Source organism: Bubalus kerabau, chromosome X (assembly GCF_029407905.1).
Source record: "Bubalus kerabau isolate K-KA32 ecotype Philippines breed swamp buffalo chromosome X, PCC_UOA_SB_1v2, whole genome shotgun sequence".
Lineage (NCBI taxonomy): Eukaryota > Metazoa > Chordata > Mammalia > Artiodactyla > Bovidae > Bubalus > Bubalus kerabau.
In genome coordinates, this window is record NC_073647.1 from 94758869 (window position 1) to 94781083 (window position 22215).

Consider the following 22215-nt stretch of genomic DNA (forward strand, 5'->3'; position numbering starts at 1 on the left):
GCCCAGCTGGGTCGTATGGCAGTTCTATTTCCAGTTTTTTAAGGAATCTCCACGCCACAGGTTTCCTTTAAATGAGCAATCTTTTTATAAAGTGGATGAAGAGTAAGTTCTACTCCAAGATCTGGCAATATTTGAAGGAGGAGCACTCAGAAAGATGGCATCAACCTATCAAAGATTAGTATGCCAAAGGGACAGAAATGGGAGGGAGAAAATAAAAAAGGATGTTATGGTGCCATGGATGGCTTCTGGAAGATTAACACTATGGAGGTGAGCCTGTAGTTTATGCCAGGAATAAATATGAACATGAATATTCTCTAGGAAGTGGTTTATAAGAGTAGACTTAGGCTGAAGTGGCAAAACATGTAGGTTATTATCATATATGCCATGGATTGTTGACCTCTAATCTGTCATCATCTTTTTAAGAAAACCTTATAGAAGGAAACTATGATGGTGATAGAACATGACTGATATTTCTATCATAAGCTAACTGTATCAGATTTTTACTATGTGTTTCAGTTCAGTTCAGTTCAGTCTCTCAGTTGTGTCCGACTCTTTGTAACCCCATAGACTGCAGCATGCCAGGCTTCTCTGTCCATCACCAACTCCTGGAGCTTACTCAAACTCATGTCCATCTAGTTGGTGATGCCATCCAGCCATCTCATCCTCTGTCATCCCCTTCTCTTCCCACCTTCAGTCTTTCCCAGAGTCAGGTCAGTTCTTTGCATCAGGTGGCCAAAGTATTGGAGTTTCAGCTTCAGCATCAATCCTTCCAATGAATATTCAGGACTGATTTCCTTGAGGATGGACTGGTTGCATCTCCTTGCAGTCCAAGGGACTCTCAAGAGTCTTCCAACACCACATTTCAAAAGCATCAATTCTTCAGTGTATGTTTAGTGGCTGTATTCTTAGGCCTAGAGAATTCCATAGTCCATGGGGTCACAAAGAGTCAGATATGACTGAGTGACTTACACACACACATACACACACACACACACACACACACACACAATCATTAAGAACATTATTTGACCCACAGTCATATTTTCATCAAGAACTATATAATAACAAATTTATAGAGCACCACTATCTTTTGACTCTTTTGTATTCTTGTCACTAGAATGAGATTGAGGAAAACAGGAAGGGCTTGAATTCTTGGCCTAGTTATTATGTATTATTTTAATCTTCCAGTTTTTTTCCCACATCTTTTGGGGATATAAAAATAACTTAGTGAGATATTATCAAATGCCTTGAAAAAGATTGTATTTTAATGAGTTTCAGATCAGATCAGATCAGTTGCTCAGTCGTGTCCGACTCTTTGCGACCCCATGAATGGCAGCACGCCAGGCCTCCCTGTCCATCACCGACTCCCGGAGTTCACTGAGACTCACGTCCATCGAGTCAGTGATGCCATCCAGCCATCTCATCCTCTGTCGTCCCCTTCTCCTCCTGCCCCCAATCCCTCCCAGCATCAGAGTCTTTTCCAATGAGTCAACTCTTCGCATGAGGTGGCCAAAAACAGGCAAATATAGTTATCAACATTGTTATACATATTTTTAGATACCAACTTTTTGATTATGATGATGCATATATAGTAGAGTGTTTAGTCACATGCTTTGGAAATAAAAACTGCTCAATAAATGGCAGTAGCTTTTGCTATTACTAGGTGATACGGGCACTAATATGGCCACTTTACTAGTTTATTCCAAAATTTATCAAAATGAAATAAAATGCAGATTACATATTGACTCCCCAGGTAAAAATATTACAGAGACAAACACTCACATCTTTTATCATATAATGCCAGTCTTTGGGTCAGTTTTTCTTTGGACTTTAATTGTCTGTATGTTGGGACCAGTTGGTTGGGAGCAGTCGGTGATAACAGGCAAGAATAAATAGCTGCTAATTAAGCACCCTTCTCTGTGAATTTTGTACTAGAAGGAGGGCATGGAAAGTGAGCGTACTTTCTATAGGCTTAACTTTTTTGCAAATAGTGAATATCTGAAGCTAGAAGTTATGTACAATTTGAAAGTACCTCTTCAGTCTAAAAGGAAAACCCCTCATCTTGACACAAATGATAAGAGATCAAAATTGCTATAGTGTATTAGAATTCTGTTGAAGTAGAAGCCTAGGACATAAAGGGTGGTAGTGGGTATTGTTTATAAAGCCCTTTTCATTCCCTCAGTTTTTGTTAACAGATCTCAGTTTAGGACCTTGTTAGTTTTTGTCTCCCCCAAGCCTTTTCTTTTGGTAAAAAACTTCATAAATAGCTGCTGCTTTCCTTGAATTCTTCCACACTTTTGGGATTATATCTCCTGATTAGAGATGCCACAGATTAAAACAGGCTGCTGTAATTATGAATGAAATTGCGAATCCTTAAGCTAGAAGCAGAAGATATTAAGAAGAGGTGGCAAGAATACACAGAAGAACTGTACAAAAAAGATCTTCATGACCCAGATAATCACGATGGTGTGATCACTGACCTAGAGTCAGACATCCTGAAATGCGAAGTCAAGTGGGTCTTAGAAAGCATCACTATGAACAAAGCTAGTGGAGGTGATGGAATTCCAGTTGAGCTATTTCAAATCCTGAAAGATGATGCCATGAAAGTGCTGCACTCAATATGCCAGCAAATTTGGAAAACTCAGCAGTGGCCACAGGACTGGAAAAGGTCAGTTTTCATTCCAATCCCAAAGAAAGGCAATGCCAAAGAATGCTCAAACTACCACACAATTGCATTCATCTCACACACTAGTAAAGTAATGCTCAAAATTCTCCAAGCCAGGCTTCAGCAATACGTGAACCGTGAACTTCCTGATGTTCAAGCTGGTTTTAGAAAAGGCAAAGGAACCAGAGATCAAATTGCCAACATCTGCTGGATCATCGAAAAAGCAAGCGAGTTCCAGAAAAACATCTATTTCTGCTTTATTGACTATGCCAAAGCCTTTGACTGTGTGGATCACAATAAACTGTGGAAAATTCTGAAAGATGTGAATACCAGACCACCTGACCTGCCTCTTGAGAAACCTATATGCAGGTCAGGAAGCAACAGTTAGAACTGGACATGGAACAACAAATTGGTTCCAAATAGGAAAAGGAGTACGTCAAGGCTGTATATTGTCACCCTGCTTATTTCACTTATATGCAGAGCACATCATGAGAAATGCTGGGCTGGAAGAAGCACAAGCTGGAATCAAGATTGCCAGGAGAAATATCAGTAATCTCAGATATGCAGATGATACCATCCTTATGGCAGAAAGTGAAAAGGAACTAAAAAGTCTCTTGATGAAAGTGAAAGAGGAGAGTGAAAAAGTTGGCTTAAAGCTCAACATCCAGAAAACTAAGATCATGGCATCTGGTCCCATCACTTCATGGGAAATAGATGGGGAAACAGTGGAAACAGTGTCAGACTTTATTTTTTTGGACTCCAAAATCACTGCAGATGGTGATTGCAGCCATGAAATTAAGACTCTTACTCCTTGGAAGGAAAGTTATGACCAACCTAGATAGCATATTAAAAAGCAGAGAGATTACTTTGCCAATAAAGGTCCATCTAGTCAAGGCTATGGTTTTTCCAGTGGTCATGTATGGATGTGAGAGTTGGACTGTGAAGAAAGCTGAGTGCCGAAGAATTGATGCTTTTGAACTGCGGTGTTGGAGAAGACTCTTGCGAGTCCCTTAGACTGCAAGGATATCCAACCAGTCCATCCTAAAGGAGATCAGTCCTGGGTGTTCTTTGGAAGGAATGATGCTGAAGCTGAAACTCCGATACTTCGGCCACCTCATAGGAAGAGTTGACCCATTGGAAAAGACTCTGATGCTGGGAGGGATTGGGGGCAGGAGGAGAAGGGGACAACAGAGGATGAGATGGCTGGATGGCATCACTGACTCGATGCACATGAGTTTGAGTGAACTCCGGGAGTTGGTGATGGACAGGGAGGCCTGGTGTGCTGCGATTCATGGGGTCGCTAGAGTTCTTTGATGGTTTTTGAAAGAGAGACTTTCATTTGAGTTAAAAAAATTTTTTTTGCCCATGCAGCACGTTTTTGGATCTTAGTTCCCTGACCAGGGATCAAACGCACACCCCCTGCATTGGAAGCATAGAGTCTAAACCATTGGACTTCCAGTGAAGTCCTTCAATGATCATTTTAAAATATAGTTATTATGTTTACAATAAGGACAGTGTTAATTTATCAATATTGAGCTTTTAGTATGGTTGTATAGGAATATATAATGCCAAGGTCGTCTAATAAGAAGTAAGGGAAACAGCAAAGGAAATATGCATAAATGTACTTCTGTGCAGAAATATTAATGGTTCAGTATATGAGCCCAAGGGAAGTTTGTATCAGTTTTAATGCTATTTAATATTCGTTGCTTTAATTTTGCTTCTGTTCTCAGCCTGAGACCTTGAGAATTTGACACCATTATCTGTAATCAGGCACTGTGATCTAGGGAAAGATTATAGAACTAACATTAGAAAATCAATTTCTAATGAAATGTGTGACCTTGGATCACTTATGTAACTACTGTGTGCTTTGATTTACCCATCTGAAATATTAGTTCAGCATCATTTGTGTAGATGACTTCCAATGAAGATAGCATAAATAATACAACAGTATTTTGAAAAGTTAAGAGTATGTAATAATAGACTATGTTTAAATTATTAACTATAGAAATGATCATATAGAAGACATGTTTTGATGGAAAATGGAAATATATTAGCGCCATCTTGTGGAAATACAACAAATTATATAGTAGCAATTTTAATAAGATAATTTATTACACATAACACTTTATAGCTGTAGAACTCTTACAGATCATCTAGTTCGGTAATTAAGAAACTATATTCTGTGGTGTCCTTGGGGTCTACCAGAAGAGCTAGATATATAATATAGGGTTCTTAGTTGATAATTTTTTAATTAGTCATCCCTGCCATTTTCCCCATTGTTTGTGATGAAGAGTCAGCTGTTAATCTGACTTTTTACATGTATCATTCCCTTTTACATGATGAAACATTTTTGTCTTATTGTTTTCAGTATTTTCTCCTTGAATAATTTGACCATAATGTGTCTGAGTATGGATTTCTTTGTGTTATCCTACGTGGAGCCTATTAAGCTTCTTAATGTGTGAAAAACAGTGAAAGTGAAAGTCACTCAGTCGTGTCCGACTGTTTGTGACCCCATGGACTATACAGTCCATGGAATTCTCCAGGCCAGAATACTGGAGTGGGTAGCCTTTCCCTTCTCCAGGGGATCTTCCCAACCCAGGGATTGAACCCAGGTCTCCCACATTGCAGGTGGATTCTTTACTAACTGAACCACAAGGGAAGCCCAAGAATACTGGAGTGGGTAGCCTATCCCTTCTCCAGCAGATCTTCCTGACCCATGGATTGAATGGGGGTCTTATGCATTGCAGTCAGATTGTTTACCAAGTAGATTATTTTTTTTTTCATCAAATTTGGGACATTTTCAGCCATTGTTTCTTTGAATATGTTTCCTATCCCTTTCTCTTGCCTCCCTCCTTTTGGTACTCTGTGCTTATGTTGGTGTGCTTATTGGAAAAGACTGTTGCTGGGAGGGATTGTGGGCAGGAGGAGAAGGGGACGACAGAGGATGAGATGGCTGGATGGCATCACTGACTCAATGGACGTGAGTCTGAGTGAACTCCGGGAGTTGGTGATGGACAGGGAGGCCTGGCGTGCTGCGATTCATGGGGTCGCAAAGAGTCGGACACAACTGAGCGACTGAACTGAACTGAATGATGTCCCACATTTCTCTGAGGCATTGTTCTTTTTTTTCTCATCTATGTTTTATTTAGATTTATATAATCACTATCAATCTATTTTCACATTTTTTTATTCTCTTTTTGCCTGCTCAGATCTACTTTGAGCCTCTTCTAGTGAATTTTTCATTTCCATTATTGTTCTTTTCAGCTTGAGAATTTGTACTTTTTAAAATTATTTTGATCATTTAATCAATATATTCTTATTCTCTATTTGATGAATCAGTTACCATACCTTCCTTTAATTATTTAAACGTGGTTTCCTAAAGTTTTTTGAACATATCTCCAATAGCTTCTTTGAAGTATTTTTCTAGTAAGTGTAATATTTAAGACTTCTCAAAGGCAGTTTCTATTGCTTTCTCCTATTTCTCTGTATGAGTCACTGTTCTATTGTATGTCATATAATATTTTATTGAAAACTAGACATTTTGGATAATATATTGTGGCAAGTTTGAATACCTGTCCCCCTCTTTTCTGGTAGTTACTTTTCTTTTATTGTTTGGTCATCTATTTGTTAGTTCACCTGACTGGACTAATTCTGTGAGGTCTGTTTTTCTTACAGTGTATGACCTCTAATGTCCCTGCTGAGAGTTTTTTCTCCTGTTTTTGTCTTTTCATGGCTCTCTGGGGTTCACCCCTGCATCTGGAAACATAAACCTCATGTTGGTCAAAGGTTGTTTTAAGCCCACTTAGCCAGTTTGAATTTCACCCTTTCCTTTTGATTATGTGTTTGGCTTAAAGACTGTCTTCACCGTTCAGTGAATTCATTATTTTGCCCTGTATTCAGCCAGGGGCTAGTAGCCAATATGTTCTGTCTCTGGTCATGCCTGAGTGAGTAATCTTGGGCATGTGCACAATTGCCAACACTACCCGCCACCCCTCACCCCCCAGAAATGAATGTGATTTCATTTTTTTAAGACAGAATTTTTTTAGAACAGTTTTAAGTTTATAGCAACATTGAGAGGAAGGTACAGAGATTTCCCACATACCCCCTTCCCTGCCACATGCATAGCCTCCTCCTTAATCAAGAATGGCTAAGATCTCCATTGTTTTTGACTATACCCTTAGGCAGGAGTCTCTCCTTGCTTGGTTTTCAAGTCATTTCCCTTAGGCAGAAATGCTGAGCTCTTCCTCTTTATTGCCTTCTTCTTCCCTTGGGCAGAAACTGTGCCACAGTGCTGTAGTTGGTGGCAGGAGTGTGGTAGCTCCTCCTGCAGTAGACGTTGTGGAGATGGTAGCCCCTAATCTTCTTAGTATGCCCTCCATTCCTGGAGCCTCTGCCCCAAGAGCCAGCCTGGGTGAAGGTGATCAGCTGTTAACACCTGGGGTAGAGCCCTTAGCCTAAGAGTGAGAACTGAGTTGGGAAAAGGAAGACCCAGTCCTTTCATTGTACCTACCCATGATAGTACTTCTGCATCACAGATCTGGGGAAGATAAGAGAGGCTAGCAGCCTGAGTCTAGGACTTGGAGGAAGAGGGAATTCCCACTTATTTTTTGTTTTAAATTGGAGTATAATTGACTTTCAACATTATATCAGTTTCAGGTGTACAACATAGTGACTTGATATTTTTGTACCTTACAAAATGATCACCGCAAGTTTAGTTGCCTGTATTCCCTATACTGTACATTATGTCTCCATGACTTATTTATTTTAAAACTGGAAGCTTGTGCCTCTTGATTTCTGTCACCTAGTTCACTCATCTCCCCACCCCACTGCCTGATTCCTTTCTTGACAGCACGCATCTGGAGTAGCTTCCATCACATGGAGGTGGTGTGGATAGGAGCAGGTCATGGCTCAAATGCCAGAGACTCACTGTTTTTACTGAAATTCTGTTGGTTTTTGTTTAATAAATATTTTTCGATTGCTGTATGCCCTTAGGACACTTTCCAGAGACCTTAAATGGTTGTTTTAATGATTTATCCAGGCAGATGGTTGTTTCACGGGGGAGAGAGAGAGTCCAAGAACTTCTTAATACCACGGTTGCAGAAGTTCTGTTTTCATTGATGATTTTAAAAACTGGAGGTAGAAGGTTTAATGTACCAACAGAGACCTCTATGAAACAGGGCTTTCAATAAGGCTATTATAATATAGGCCAGCTTTATACCTTTGTTAGCAAGCTGAAAACTCAGTTTGGTAGCTCTGGGTCTTTCAGAGTTTTTAAAAAGAAATTCTTCAAAACAATGGCTTCAATTTAGTACAGTTCACCAAAATTTTATTGACTTCCTTCCTTGGAATACCAATTTTATGGTGAGTGATCTTTGTTTTGCTTTTAGGTGTTTTGAAAACCTGAGGCTCATATTCATACATTATTTGCAGTTATCAGAATGTCCCATAGATAATATAGTATGGTAATTAAAGCAGATAACTGAAAGTCAAATTTCTTTTCTCCCCAACCCCTTGGTCTCATTTTCAGTATTAATCTAGGAAATATTAGAAATCACTTAACTGCTAAACTGGTTCATTCAGCTGCAAAATGGAACTAATATTGTGCGTCACAAGGGTGTTGTGAAGCATAATAAATATTGCTGAAACATTTGTTTTCATGAAAACTCATGTATTTGTTTTATTATAAAAATGTATTTCTTACACTTTAAAATGTGCTCATAAAGCAAGGGCTTGTACATACATGTAACACAGTTTTATATAGTATATATAGCCAAATGGAGAAGAGCAATACTGTAATTATGGTGTTGATTTATTGAATATATATCCTGAGGAAATTGTGGTTTTCTAAAGTCAGAAAATATTGCTTTATACAATTGATTTTTATGTATTAATTGGCTAATAATCTGTTGTAGAACAAAATAGAAAAGCTGCAATTAAGTATAATTATCACATGACTTCTTAGTAATATGTAATGTTGAAAAAAAAGTATTATTTGAAATAAATGTGTATATATATGTTCTTTTTTCCTTTTTAAATTACAGCCAAAGCTTTGATATTGGGAAGACGGATAGGAATTCTGTTGAGCCAGAAATGCTGGTAAGAATCATGTTAAATATTGCAGAAATAGGTTGAAGAAATACAGTTTATGTTATTTTAATAAATTTATAATAATCCATCCTTCTATTTGTGAGTGTTCATTGGGCACATCACTTAATATCTCAGTGTTAGTTTTTATAAAGTTGATAAACTTATAGAATCGACCATCCAGGTAGATTCTTATACTCATGAGTTAATACATGTAAAGTGCTTAGGACAATGTTTGGCTATATACGTTTTAGCTTTTATTTACATGCTCAAAAATTTTAGGTTTCCTGTTCCAATCAGATAGTACATGCCTGGTATGGAAGTTTAATTTTACTATTTAATCAAATAAAATGTGATTATGTAATAGATCTGATATAAAGCTAATTTAATAAATGCCATAACAGAACTGAATTTTTTTGAATATCCATCTCTGCTTCTTACCATTATTACAATATATCAATCAAAATGTAACTGAATACTTATATACATCTAGCATTGTGGTAGATAGGGAATAAAAGAGAAACATAAAACATTGCCTCTTTCCTTAAGAAGTTTATGTTTAAAAGATGAAACTAATATAAGTGAATACAATGGAATATTATTCAGCCATGAAAAGGAAAGAATTTCTGATACATGCTACAACATAGATGAACCTTGAGGACATTATGCTAAGTGAAGTAAGCCATTCACAAAAAGACATACTGTATGATTCCATTTCAATGAGGTATCTTGGTTTGTCAAATTCATAGAGACAGAAAATAAAATGGTAGTTGCAGAGGTTTGGAGAGAGGAGAACATGGTGAACTATTGTTTAATGAGTATAGAGTTTCAATTTTGTGAGATTTAAAGAGTTCTGGAGATGTATGATGGTGATGGTTGTACAACAGTATGAATATACTTAATATTACTGAACCATGCACTTAAAAATGGTTAAAATGATCAATTTTTTGTTATGTGTATTTTGCCACAATTAAAAATAATAAGATTATATTATGATAGTGTCGTATATTAGAATTTTATACAGCAATGAGAATAGCTTACAATAATTGTAACTATGTCCTCACATATAATGTTGAACAGAGCAAAATACAAGGTAGTATATACTGTATATTTACATAAATATGAATGCCAAAAGCATGTAGACCTAATACATGGTGTTAAAAGTCAGATAATTGGTTACCCTTGTTTTGAATAGTGTCTGAAAAGAGGTATGAGATGAGACTAATGTTCTGTTTCTTGATTTCTGTGTTGTTAATATATGTTTGTTCACTTTGAGAAAATTCTGAGTTGTACCATTGAGATTTTTGAACTTTTTCTGCATGGATTTTTGACTTCAATTAAAAGGTCAAAAGAAGATTAAAAAGAGTACAAGTGAAACAATTTGAGAAAAATAAGTCACAGACTGTGTGGTATTAAGCTAAAGTATGCAGAAGGGTATACAAAATAGGGGAATATTAGTGTTGACTAGAATATTTGAAGAAGTCTTCTGATGACTTCCCTGGTGGCTCAGTGGTAAAGAATCTACCTGCCAGTGCAGGACAAATGGGTTCTATCCCTAGTCCAGGAAGATGCCACATGCTAAGGAGCAGCTAAGCCTGTGCACCACAACTATTGAGCCTGTGCTCTAGAGCCCGGGAACTGCAACTACTGAGCCCTTGAGCCACAGCTACTGAAACCCTTACATCCTAAAGCTTGTGCTTCACAGCAAGAGAAGCCACCACAATGAGAAGCCTGCACACCATAACCAGAAAGTAGCTGCTGCTTGCTGCAATCAGTGAAAAGTCCGTGCAGCACTGAAGACCCAGCATAACCAATAAACAAAAGAAGAAAAAAAAGGAAACCTTCTGGTAGGAGATAGACCTGAAAAGCAGATGGAATTCGTATAGTTAAAAGGGAGGGAAAAGGGAATTCAAGGCATGATCTAGTTGAGAAGACATCTGAAGGAGGAAATGAAGATGGAAGATAGGAATTAAGTGTGATTGATACCTAATATTCATATTGTGAGGTATGGAGAAGTAAGATTATGAAATAGTTTTTCTTTCATGCTAGTAATACTTTATTGGGGTATAACTTTTATATATTTATATATATATATATATATATGATAAAGTTATGACCAACCTAGATAGCATATTGAAAAGCAGAGACATTACTTTGTCAACAAGGGTCCGTCTAGTCAAGGCTATGGTTTTTCCAGTGGTCATGTATGGATGTCAGAGTTGGACTATAAAGAAAACTGAGTGCCGAAGAATTGATGCTTTTGAACTGTGATGTTGGGGAAGACTCTTGAAAGTCCCTTGGACTGCAAGGAAATCCAACCAGTCCATCCTAAAGGAGATCAGTCCTGGGTGTTCATTGGAAGGACTGATGTTGAAGCTGAAACTCCAGTACTTTGGCTACCTGATGCGAACAGCTGACTCATTTGAGAAGACCCTGATGTTGGGAAAGATTGAGGGCAGGAGGAGAAGGGGAAGACAGAGGATGAGATGGCTGGATGGCATCACCAACTCGATGGACATGGGTTTAGGTGAACTCTGGGAGTTGGTGATGGACAGGGAGGCCTGGCATGCTGCAGTTCATGAGGTCACAAAGAGTTGGACACAACTGAGCGACTGAACTGAACTGTACAAATGTTAAGAGTATACAGCATGATGAATTTCAGTTTATCTATATAGTCTTGTAACTACCACACAGATCAAGATATAGACATTTCCATCACCCTTAAACGTTACCTTGGCCCCTTTCCAGTTAACAGCTATTCCTACCCTCCTGATAAAACCAGTATTCTGATTTTTATTGTAGATTATTTTTGGCTTTTCTTGAACTTTGTATAAATGAATCATACAGTATGTACTGTTTTATTTCTGGCTTCTTTTGCTTAACATAATAGTTTTGAGATTCATCCATTTTGTGTTATCTTTCTGATTATTTGACCCTTTTACTATTACAGAATAACTGCAGTCTTTTTCAGAGATGCCATAATTACTCCATCAAAGTCCTCTGGAGGAGTTTATAAGTTGAAAGTTGTTCCATGATAATAATAATGATATTAAGTACATTATATCCATCTTAATTCTTGAATTAAAAAACTCAAAAATGTGACATCCTAAATGTCCTTTCTCAAAGATTCACAGAGCCATAATGTGCTTAACATTTTTTTTTTTTAAGTTAGAAGACCACCTTTGTCTGGTCCTACTTTCCTCACTATACTTAAAGGTAGAATATTCATGGAAATAGGCCTCCTTCTTTCAAAATGTGAATCTGTAGTTAAACAAGTGTGTGCTGACTAGACTTACTCTCCTTATCAATGTAGACCTGGCTGGAGAAACTGACTTAATTAAGAAATACTTTATTAATTTTAAAACTTGGCTGAGTTGGGAGAAATCTTCTCTATAGTAAAGAGTATCTGTTCCTACTGAAACAGTGGTCCAGTTGGTTAATCTCAACTAGGCTATAAAGACTTTGAGAGAAGAATTATGTCTTTCTATTTATTGCTTTTGATGGATGCCTAATATAATGCTACCAAAACAGTAGGTGATAAGATGATTACATTAAATATTGCTGGGCTTTAACTTCCTTATTTTTAAAGTGGGAATGAAAAAGTACTTTAGCACTAGAAAACTGTTAAGAAAATAATTATATTAACAGAATTATATTAAATTCAAATAAACTATTACTATAAAATTCTCAGACGGTGTTTGGGTAACGTAATGATGAGATATATCCTAAGACTATGTCATTGCTTAAGGAAATGCTATTTCATAATTATGACTGAGGTTTGAGAAATGCCTGTCACTGTGTAAGTCATAGTCAGCTATTGTATTGCAGTTTAACCCTCAACTATGTGTGTGTGTGTTTTCTGTTTTCAATTATAGGCTAAAGTTCTGCGGTTACTAGCCACTGCTTATTTGGATTGGGACAGCAGCGAATATCATGATAAGGCTCTCAACCTTATAAACCTAGCAAACAAGGTATAAGAAGTTTTTACTTTGAATATTATCTTAATGCAATTTTGAAAGCATTGATTTGCATTTTGAAATCCAGTTTAGACATTTGCTCCAGTATTCCTTTTTTTTAAAATAACATATTGTGACAGTTTCTTCTGCAGTGCAGGAAGGAAGAATGAAATATACTAATATGACAACAGATATTTTTGAAAAAATTTTCTTTTGTACAGAACAGAAAGTGTTGTCTACTGTGAGTAAACTTTAGGATAAAAAAGAAATGATGAGAAAATAGATAATGGGATTTAGTTTAAAAAACAACATCAGTGTTTCACATTAGTTCATATTCGTACATTCAAACACACACACACACATACACACATATATACACGTGTACATACTTTATACTCCTGAACAAGGAACACTGATAGACTGATAACTGTTTAAAAGAGATTCAGTTAGGATCAATGTGTCTTATTCTGTAAGGCAATTAAATATACTAATATATTTTTAAAGGTTTTTTTTTTTAATTTTTCAACAAAATGAGATGCATGAAAGGGATAGTTTAATCAGGATATTAAATTGAGAGACCATTTATTTGAACTATATTTTCTTGAAATTTATGTCACATGGATGGGGTTATTTAATGCTGAAAAGCTTTTATATTAAATTTTTAAATTTAAAAACATTAATATACATGAACATTTTCCAAAGTTGCATCCTGTTTTGTTTTGCATTTGCTGAGATGGAAGTCTAGATAAAAAACAGAATCCAAGACAATTGAGGTGGTTGCGTACTGGCTACATGGCTTCTTTTCAGCATGTGTTTTTGTTCACTAGATGTAGAAGTTACAGTTTTTATAACAATAATTGTTCATCTGCCTTAGTCCTGACATATCACATTTAATAGGCTAATTATTGATCATGGATATCAATAAACTGGGTGTGTTAGGATTTCAGTGGCAGTATACATATAAAAGACTTTTATTTGTAAACAATTTCAAACCTAGAGAAAGACTGAAAGAATAATAGTGTGAAGAATACTTGCCTATATACTTTACCCAGCATCACCTGTTATTAACATTTTGTGCATTCTATTTCTCTATATTGTTCAGTTCAGTTTAGCTGCTCAGTTGAGTCCGACTCTTTGCAACCCCATGGACTGTAGCACACTAGGCTTCCCTGTCCATCACCAACTCCCGGAGCTTGTTCAAACTCATGTCCATTGAGTTGGTGATGCCATCCAACCATCTCATCTTCTGTCATCCCCATCTCCTCCTGCCTTCAATCTTTCCCAGCATCAGGGTCTTTCAAATGAGTCAGTTCTTCCCATCAGGTGGCGAAAGTATTAGAGTTTAAGCTTCAGCATCAGTCCTTCCAATGAATATTCAGGACTGATTTCCTTGAGGATGGACTGGTTGGATCTCCTTGCAATCCAAGGGACCCTCAACGGGCTTCTCCAACACCACAGTTCAAAAGCATCAATTCTTTGGCGCTCAGCTTTCTTTATGGTCCACCTCTCACATCCATACATGACTAATGGAAAAACCATCGCTTTGAGTAGATGGACTTTTGTTGGCAAAGTAATGTCTCTGATTTTAATATGCTGTCTAGGTTGGTCATAGCTTTTCTTCCAAGGAGCATGCGTCTTTTAATTTCATGGCTGGAGCCCAAGAAAATGAAGTCTGTCACTGTTTTCATTATTTCCCCTCTATTGCCATGAAGTAATGGGACAGGATGCCAGTCTTCATTTCTTGAATGTTGAGTTTTAAGCCAACTTTTTCACTCTCGTCTTTCACTTTCATCAAGAGGCTCTTTATTTCCTCTTCACTTTCTGCCTTAAGGGTGGTGTCATCTGCATATCTGAGATTATGGATATGTCTCCCACAATCTTGATTCTAGCTTGTGCTTCATCCAGCCCAGCCTTTCTCGTGATGTAATCTGCATATAAGTTAAATAAACAGGGTGATAGTATACAGTCTTGATGTACTTCTTTCCCAATTTGGAACCAGTCTGGTGTTCCATGTCCGGTTCTAACTGTTTCTTCTTGAGCTGCATGCAGGTTTTTCACGAGGTAAGTAAGGTGGTCTGGTATTCCCACATCTTTAAGAATTTTCCACAGTTTGTAATGATCCACACAGTCAAAGGCTTTGGTGTAGTCAACAAAGCAGAAGTAGATATTTTTCTGGAATTCTCTTGCTTTTTCGATGATCCAACGGATGTTGGCAATTTGATCTCTGGTTCCTCTGCCTTTCCTAAAACCCACTGAACATCTGGAAGTTCTTGGTTCATGTACTGTTGGAGAATTTTGAGCATTACTTTGCTAGTGTGTGAGATGAGTGCCAATTGTGCGGTTGTTTGAGCATTCTTTGGCATTGCCTTTCTTTGAGTTTAGAATGAAACCTGACCTTTTCCAATCCTGTGGCCACATTGAGTATTCCAAATTTGCTGGCATATTGGTTGCTGCAGTTTACAGCATCATCTTTTAGGAATTGAAGTGGCTTAACTGGAATTCCATCACCTCTAGCTTTGTTCGTAGTGATGCTTCCTAAGGCCCACCTTACCTCACACTCCAGGATGTCTGGCTCTAGGTGAGTGATCACACCATCGTGGTTATCTGGATCATTAAAATCTTTTTTGTATAGTTCTTCTGTGTATTCTTGCCACCTTTTCTTACTGTCTTCTGCTTCTGTTAGGTCCATACCGTTTCTGTGCTTTATTGTGCCCATCTTTGCCCATCTTTGCATGAAATGTTCCCTTGGTATCTCTGATTTTCTTGAAGAGATCTCTAGTCTTTCCTATTCTATTGTTTTCCTCTATTTCTTTGCATTGATCTCTGAGGAAGGCTTTCTTATCACTCCTTGCTATTTTTTGGAACTCTACATTCAGATAGGTATATCTTTCCTTTTCTATTTTACCTTTTGCTTCAGCAGATTTTTTTTTTAACCTAAGGAACTATATTTGAAGTCTGTAAAATGTGTAAGATTCCTTAAAGAGAGTGTAGGAAAAGGAGTATTTAGTTTTATAGAAGCTGTAAGCCTCACAGTAAGGTGCTAGGAGGATAAGAGGAACACCTTAAAGTGGGTATAATACCCACTAGATGGGCAAAAACTTAGAAGTCCAGTAATTCCAAGTGTTAACAAGGATATGGAACACTAGAAATTCTTATCCACAACTGATGTCAGTGTAAAGTGGTAACTCTTTGGAATTGCAAGTATGAGTCATCCTGCTTTGTTGTGTTTCCAGGTTGTTTTGACATTCCTTGCACTTTCATATGAATTTGGGAATTGATTCCCAAATTGATCAGCCTATCAATTTCTACAAAGATGCCAGCTGGGAAATTGACTGCATTGAATCTATATCAATTGGGAGATTACTTCTATCTAAACAGTTATAAGTTTTCCAATCCAGGAATATGAGATGTGTTTTCATTTATTTAGGTCTTCTTCAATTTCTTTCAATAGTGTTTTATAAGTTTCAGTGTAGAAGTCTTGCCCTTATTTTTAAAATTCATTCCTATGTATTTTATTCTTTTTTGTTGCTATTATAAATGGAATTATTTTCTTACCTTCACTTTTGGATTGTTCATTGCTAGTGTATAAAACATGTTTTGAGCTCAAGACATATTTGAATATGCCCATTAGGAAAGATGGTAATGTAAAAAATTATAATGCATTCTTAGTTTATTCTTGTATTGATATCATCATTATTTGCAATTGGTTATAATACCTGTGGTTGCTTTCCCTAACTTTCCATTCCTCAGGCATCTCATGTATGAATTTACAGAGCATGGAACTAATGAATATAGTGTCCATGTAGATGTTGATTAATGTTGTAGAAAGAAAAATTCTGTTCTGTGAGCCTAGACTGCACTTTTAATTGTAGACAGCCGTTTCAAAATGTACACTGTCAGGCAGAAGTAGAACCAAGTCCAAGTAGCAAGGACTTGGAAAAACCATTCTGAGTATATTGTTATTAATAGTAAATGTGACAGGCATATTATAGTATGTTTATTTCATTCAACCATTATTAGCAAAGGACTTTAGTTGTTATTAAGATTTCAAAAGAAAGCAGATCTAATTGATGTGTAGGGTTTTGCTTACCAAGATAAGAATATGGTCTTATATTCTCACAGTTTAAATATTGACCTTGCCATTAAATGCTTGCCACTCAATAGACGTGTTTACATGTTCTTTTCCATGTACTGTTCCATTTAGATTGAATAAAATATCAGAAAATAGCCTCATGGATAGACTGGATATTATGATTTGATCTTTTATAATTTTGATTTCCTTTAATCATGAGTCATCTTGGTGTGGTTTAGTGAAATAGGCAATTACTTTAAAATTGTCTTTTACATTCTACAGTTAATATCATTGTGATTTCTTTGTTTAAAATAGGAACAGTTAGATCCAGTTGGGCTTTTCTTAAAGGTGAAAATCCTCTTGAAGGGTGAAACAGATAATGAAGAACTTTTTCAAAGTAAGTAACATCTCTGTGTGTGAAAAGTACAGAAATATTAATACCAATTTGTTGACTGTAGGATATTTTGTATTGTACTAGCATAGGTATAATTTGATGGTGACTGAGAAAGAAACTGAGTACATAAAATTGTCAGGAAGCAAAGGAGAAGGAAGAGAACACAGTAGCAAATTTAGCAAGTAATAAAGAAAAAAAGAGCAAAGTAAAAGCTTATCAGTTTTCCTTTAGTCTAGCAGAAAATTGCAGCTGCCCAACCTGCCCATCATGAAAAAAGATACCTATTGATAGAAAAAGCCTTTGCATTACTGTGCCTTTTATAATTGCTTGTCTGTGAAGTGAATGTGAAAGTCGCTCAGTTGTGTACGACAGTTTCAACCCCATGGACTGTAGTCCATGGGATTCTCTAGGCCAGAATACTGGAGTGGGTAGCCTTTCCCTTCTCCAGGGGATCTTCCCAACCCAGGGATTGATCCCAGGTCTCCCGCATTGCAGGCGGATTCTTTACCAACTGAGCCACAAGGGAAGCCCAAGAATACTGGAGTGGGTAGCCTATCCCTTCTCCAGTAGATCTTCTTGACCCAGGAATCAAACTGGGGTGTCCTGCATTGTGGGTGGATTCTTTTCCAACTGAGCTATCAAGGAAGCCCAAATACTTGTATAAACATTGCTATTTGTTTTTCGAAATTCTCAAGGAAGTAGAATGTGCATATGTCAGCATGAACTCATATGGAGCTCTGAGTCATTTGGCAAGTCACTTAAATTTTCTGTGCTTCAGTTTCTTCAGCTTTAAAAAATGCATAATATTAATGTCTATCTCATTGTGTTGTTTTGAGAATTCTATGAAAAAAGTATGTAAAGCATTTAGTTCCATGCTTGGTACATAGTTAGTGTGCAATAAATATTACCTATCATTTAGTTATTATGATTACTACTATTAACTGTTATTACTACTATATAGAGGAATTAAGTGAGGCAAAATATCTCTCTATGCACACTGACCTAACAGTATTTCAATTATGCTTAGTCATAAAACTAATTTAAAATTTTTAATGTGTACATGCTTTATTTTTTACTGTATAAAATATAATCATAGAGCTGTATTATTTTTGGTATATAAAATTATATGTTAGTATAACTGATTATCCAATAAATAATAGCAATTTATAATAAGTAGGACAGTAATCAGATTTGGAAGTTGCTGTAAGTTTAGTGCCTATTTAGTACTACTGAAACTTTCTGTGATTTCTAGAATATTAGCCAATCATCAGGAGATCACAGGATCTGAAATACATAGAGGATTCTGCATCTCTAGGTAATAGTATCAGCTCTGATATGCACAGGCTGAAATCTTTTTGGAGCCAGAAAGACAACTTCATTCTTTTTTTGCAGTATGGGAATAAACAAACAAACCAAGCAATTAGAGGAATAGTCTTATTCAAACTAATATAGTGTAGGAAGATCAGAGAGATTATTGGAGTTACCTAGTTTGAAGTTAATTCCTATTAAATTTTTTAAAATCAAAATGTAGAAAAGAAACAATTTAAAATGAAATTATTCCTTATTTCCAGATTGTTTTTACTTACTTTGGTCTAGATACTCATGATAGAGTAATGAAATTGCAACATCAGGTTATAAACTAGGAAACTTCCATGAATTTAAGTTTTGTGTAGTTTAAAATAATACAATTATCTTTCATTTTGTTATATTAAAAGTATTGGTATATATGAAACTTACATTTTTATATGTTCATTTCTTTGCTAATGAAAGTACTTTTAAGAATCATCAACTTAACTACTGTCATTGGAACTTCACTGGTATTTTTTATAGTAGAGAAAGTAGACATTTTAAAAATATTTAATGTTTTTTATTATGAAAAAGTAGTACATACCCACTGAAGAAGTTTTTGGAATATACTAAAAATACTTATTGTCCACCATGCACTGTATATTAGCTCTGTGGCAGCAGAGATTTTTGTGTGTTTTGTCTACTGCTGGATTCCCAGCACAGCTCCCTGGCACAGAGAATACGCTTGTTAGCTATTTGTTGAATAAATAATCTAAACACAATCCCTTTTAGAAATTTGATGGTTTATTTTCAGTATTTTTCTATTTTAATTTGCTCTTTTACAGACTTTATAGACAGCCTTTGTTTTCCAATTTTTTTTTTTACCAATCTTATAATTCATATTGGTGCATATTCATTTTTTAAATGGAAAACACAGTTTTATATTTAACAATTTTAATGGTTGCATAGTAATTTGTCACTATCGTATAGTGGAGACTCAGTATGCATCATTTTTATTGTCATAATCTGTGTTGCTTTTATTAATAATATCTTTGTTCGTTACATTTCCCCACATTTATTTCAGGTGACTTTTCAGAAGTACAATTTCTGAAATAAAGAGAATCATAATAGCAGCTGTCATTTATTGAATGCTTACTAAGTGCTAGCTCTTTTGCTATGTAATTTACATGTATTATCTTACGTAAGTCTCTCAACAACCCTGAGAGATTGGTGATTTGTTCCCCACTTTACAGATGGCAAAACTAAAGTCCAGAAAAACTAACTAAATTGACTATGGCTATAAAAGTGGCAAGTGATTTCGAATATGGATCTGTCTGACTGACTTCATATCCCAAGCTCTTAATCACTGGGTTTTTAGCATATAGTACTCAAATTGCTTTTCAAAAGGTTACTTTGCCTATTTCACTGCATTCTCTGCAGCATTGGATATTACTGGCATATAAAAAGGCTTTGATAAATTGTTAGGCAATACATGATATATGGCAAACATTTAGAAAGTAGATTTTGAACAAAGGAAAATTATTGAAAATAGCTAAGCTTCCTCAAAAATGAAACTGATGTGATTATTTCATTTTTTCTTTTTGTTAGATGTTATGGAAATTCTACATTTGGGCATGACTATGAACTTCTGTCTGAATATTGTTAAACTGCTGATGGATCATGACAGGTATAGAAGAATTGATTTTCTTTTTTTAAAGACTAACATTTTTCTAAGGTTTCCATTAACATAAGTTGAATTATATCTGTTTATATCTGTATCTATCTATACCCATATTCACAAAGCACAATATTTGGCATTGTGCTAATCAAATTAGAAGATGGAACTGCTTGCTTACTGATTTAAACAATCAGTTCAGTTCAGTTTAGTCTCTCAGTCCTGTCCGACTCTTTGCGACCCCATGAACCACAGCACACCAGGCCTCCCTGTCCATCACCAACTCCCGGAGTTTACCCAAACTCATGTCCATTGAGTCGGTGATGCCATCTAACCATCTCATCCTCTGTCGTCCCCTTCTGCTGCCTTCAATCTTTCCCAACATCAGGGTCTTTTCAGATGAGTCAGCTCTTTGCATCAGGTGGCCAAAATATTGGAGTTTCAGCTTCAACATCAGTGCTTCCAGTGAACACCCAGGACTGGTCTCCTTGAGGATGGACTGGTTGGATCTCCTTGCAGTCCAAGGGACTCTCAAGAGTCTTCTCCAACACCACAGTTCAAAGCATCAATTCTTTGGCACTCAGCACGCCTTATGTGCAATTAGTGGCAATTAAATTGACAATTAGTGGCAATTAATTGTTTCACATCTGAATTTCTACAGTGTGCCAGTTATTTTATTGCTGGGCACTGAGGATATAGAAATTAAATAATATGCAGTCTCTAGTCTCAAGAAGATCACTGCCTAATGGGGAAGAGTAGTTCAAAATTATGAAATAAATACAGTAACAGTTATTTTGGTATTACCAAAGAGGTACTTATGAGTGGGTGATTTATAAAGATAAAATTATTCTTGCCAGTATATTTAGCATTAGCATTGTATCATTTTGAGTTAGTGTACTTACTCTTGCTGCTCTTGCTTTTATTCAACCATATTGATATCTAATTTACCAGCCCCACAGTATCTTCAAGACCTATCATTTTTCAACATTTTCACATTAAAGCCATAAACTATACAAATAAGGAATCTTGCTATCAGAGACTTCTAATATAGGAAAGAGAAGAAAGAGATGAAAGTGAAAGACACTATGAAAAATAAGAATTGGGGACTTCAGTACCCCACATGTAGCAGTAGATCATCCACACAAAAATCAACAAGGAAATATTCGACTTCAGCCATACAGTAGGTCAGTAGACCTAATAGACATTTATAGAACATTCCATTCAACAGCAGCAGAACCCACATTCGTCTCAAGTGCACATGGAATGTTCTCTAGGATTGATTATGTGAAAGTACACAAAACACGTCTTAGCAAATTTAAGATCGAAATCATTATCTTTTCTAGCCACAGTGATATGAAACTAGGAATCAACAGTAAGAGGAAAGCAGAAAAATATGCAAATATGTGGAAATTAGCAACACTTATCAACCAGTGGGTCAAAGAAGAAATAAAAAAGGGAAATTTTAAAAATCTCAAAAAAATGAAAATGGAAACACAATACCCCAAACATATAGGATGCTGCAAGAGCATTTCTCAGAGGGAAGTTTATACCAATAATGCATATCTTGGAAAAATAGGTTGCAAATAAGCAACCTAACTTTACATCTCAAGGAACTAGAAAAAGGATAAACTAAACTCAAAGGTGATAGAATGAAGGAAATAACAAAGATCAGAGCAGAGATAAATGAAATAGAGGCCAGAAATAAAATAGAAAAGATCAACAAAACTAAGGAGTGGTTTTTTAAAAGATAAGCTAAATTGACAAACTTACTGTTAGATTAAAGAAGAAAAGTCAGAAATGAAAGAGGATACAACTGGTACTACATAATACATAGGGGAAAAAGAGGGTATTTTGAGGGGTTATATGCCAACAAATTGGATATCCTAGAGGATAAATTCCTAGAAATGTACAACCTACCAAAACTGAATAAAGAAGAAATAGAAAATCTGATCAAACTAATAGCAAAAAGATTAAATCAATAATCAAAACTTCTAGACACAGAAAAGCCCAGGAATAGATAGTTTAACTTGTGAATTCTACCAAACATTTAAAGAATAATTAACACCAGTTCTTCTCAGACCC

General features: G+C 36.1%; 1 protein-coding gene across 1 annotated transcript in view; it reads left to right on the plus strand.

Moving 5' to 3' along the window:
• Window positions 1–22215, plus strand: part of TEX11 (testis expressed 11) — a 212587-nt gene that overhangs the window by 79440 nt on the left and 110932 nt on the right. Inside the window, exons 10-13 of the mRNA XM_055565760.1 lie at window positions 8707–8761; window positions 12625–12720; window positions 17093–17174; window positions 20067–20145. Coding sequence (XP_055421735.1) covers window positions 8707–8761; window positions 12625–12720; window positions 17093–17174; window positions 20067–20145 — 312 coding nt within the window. The remainder of the gene's footprint in view (window positions 1–8706; window positions 8762–12624; window positions 12721–17092; window positions 17175–20066; window positions 20146–22215) is intronic.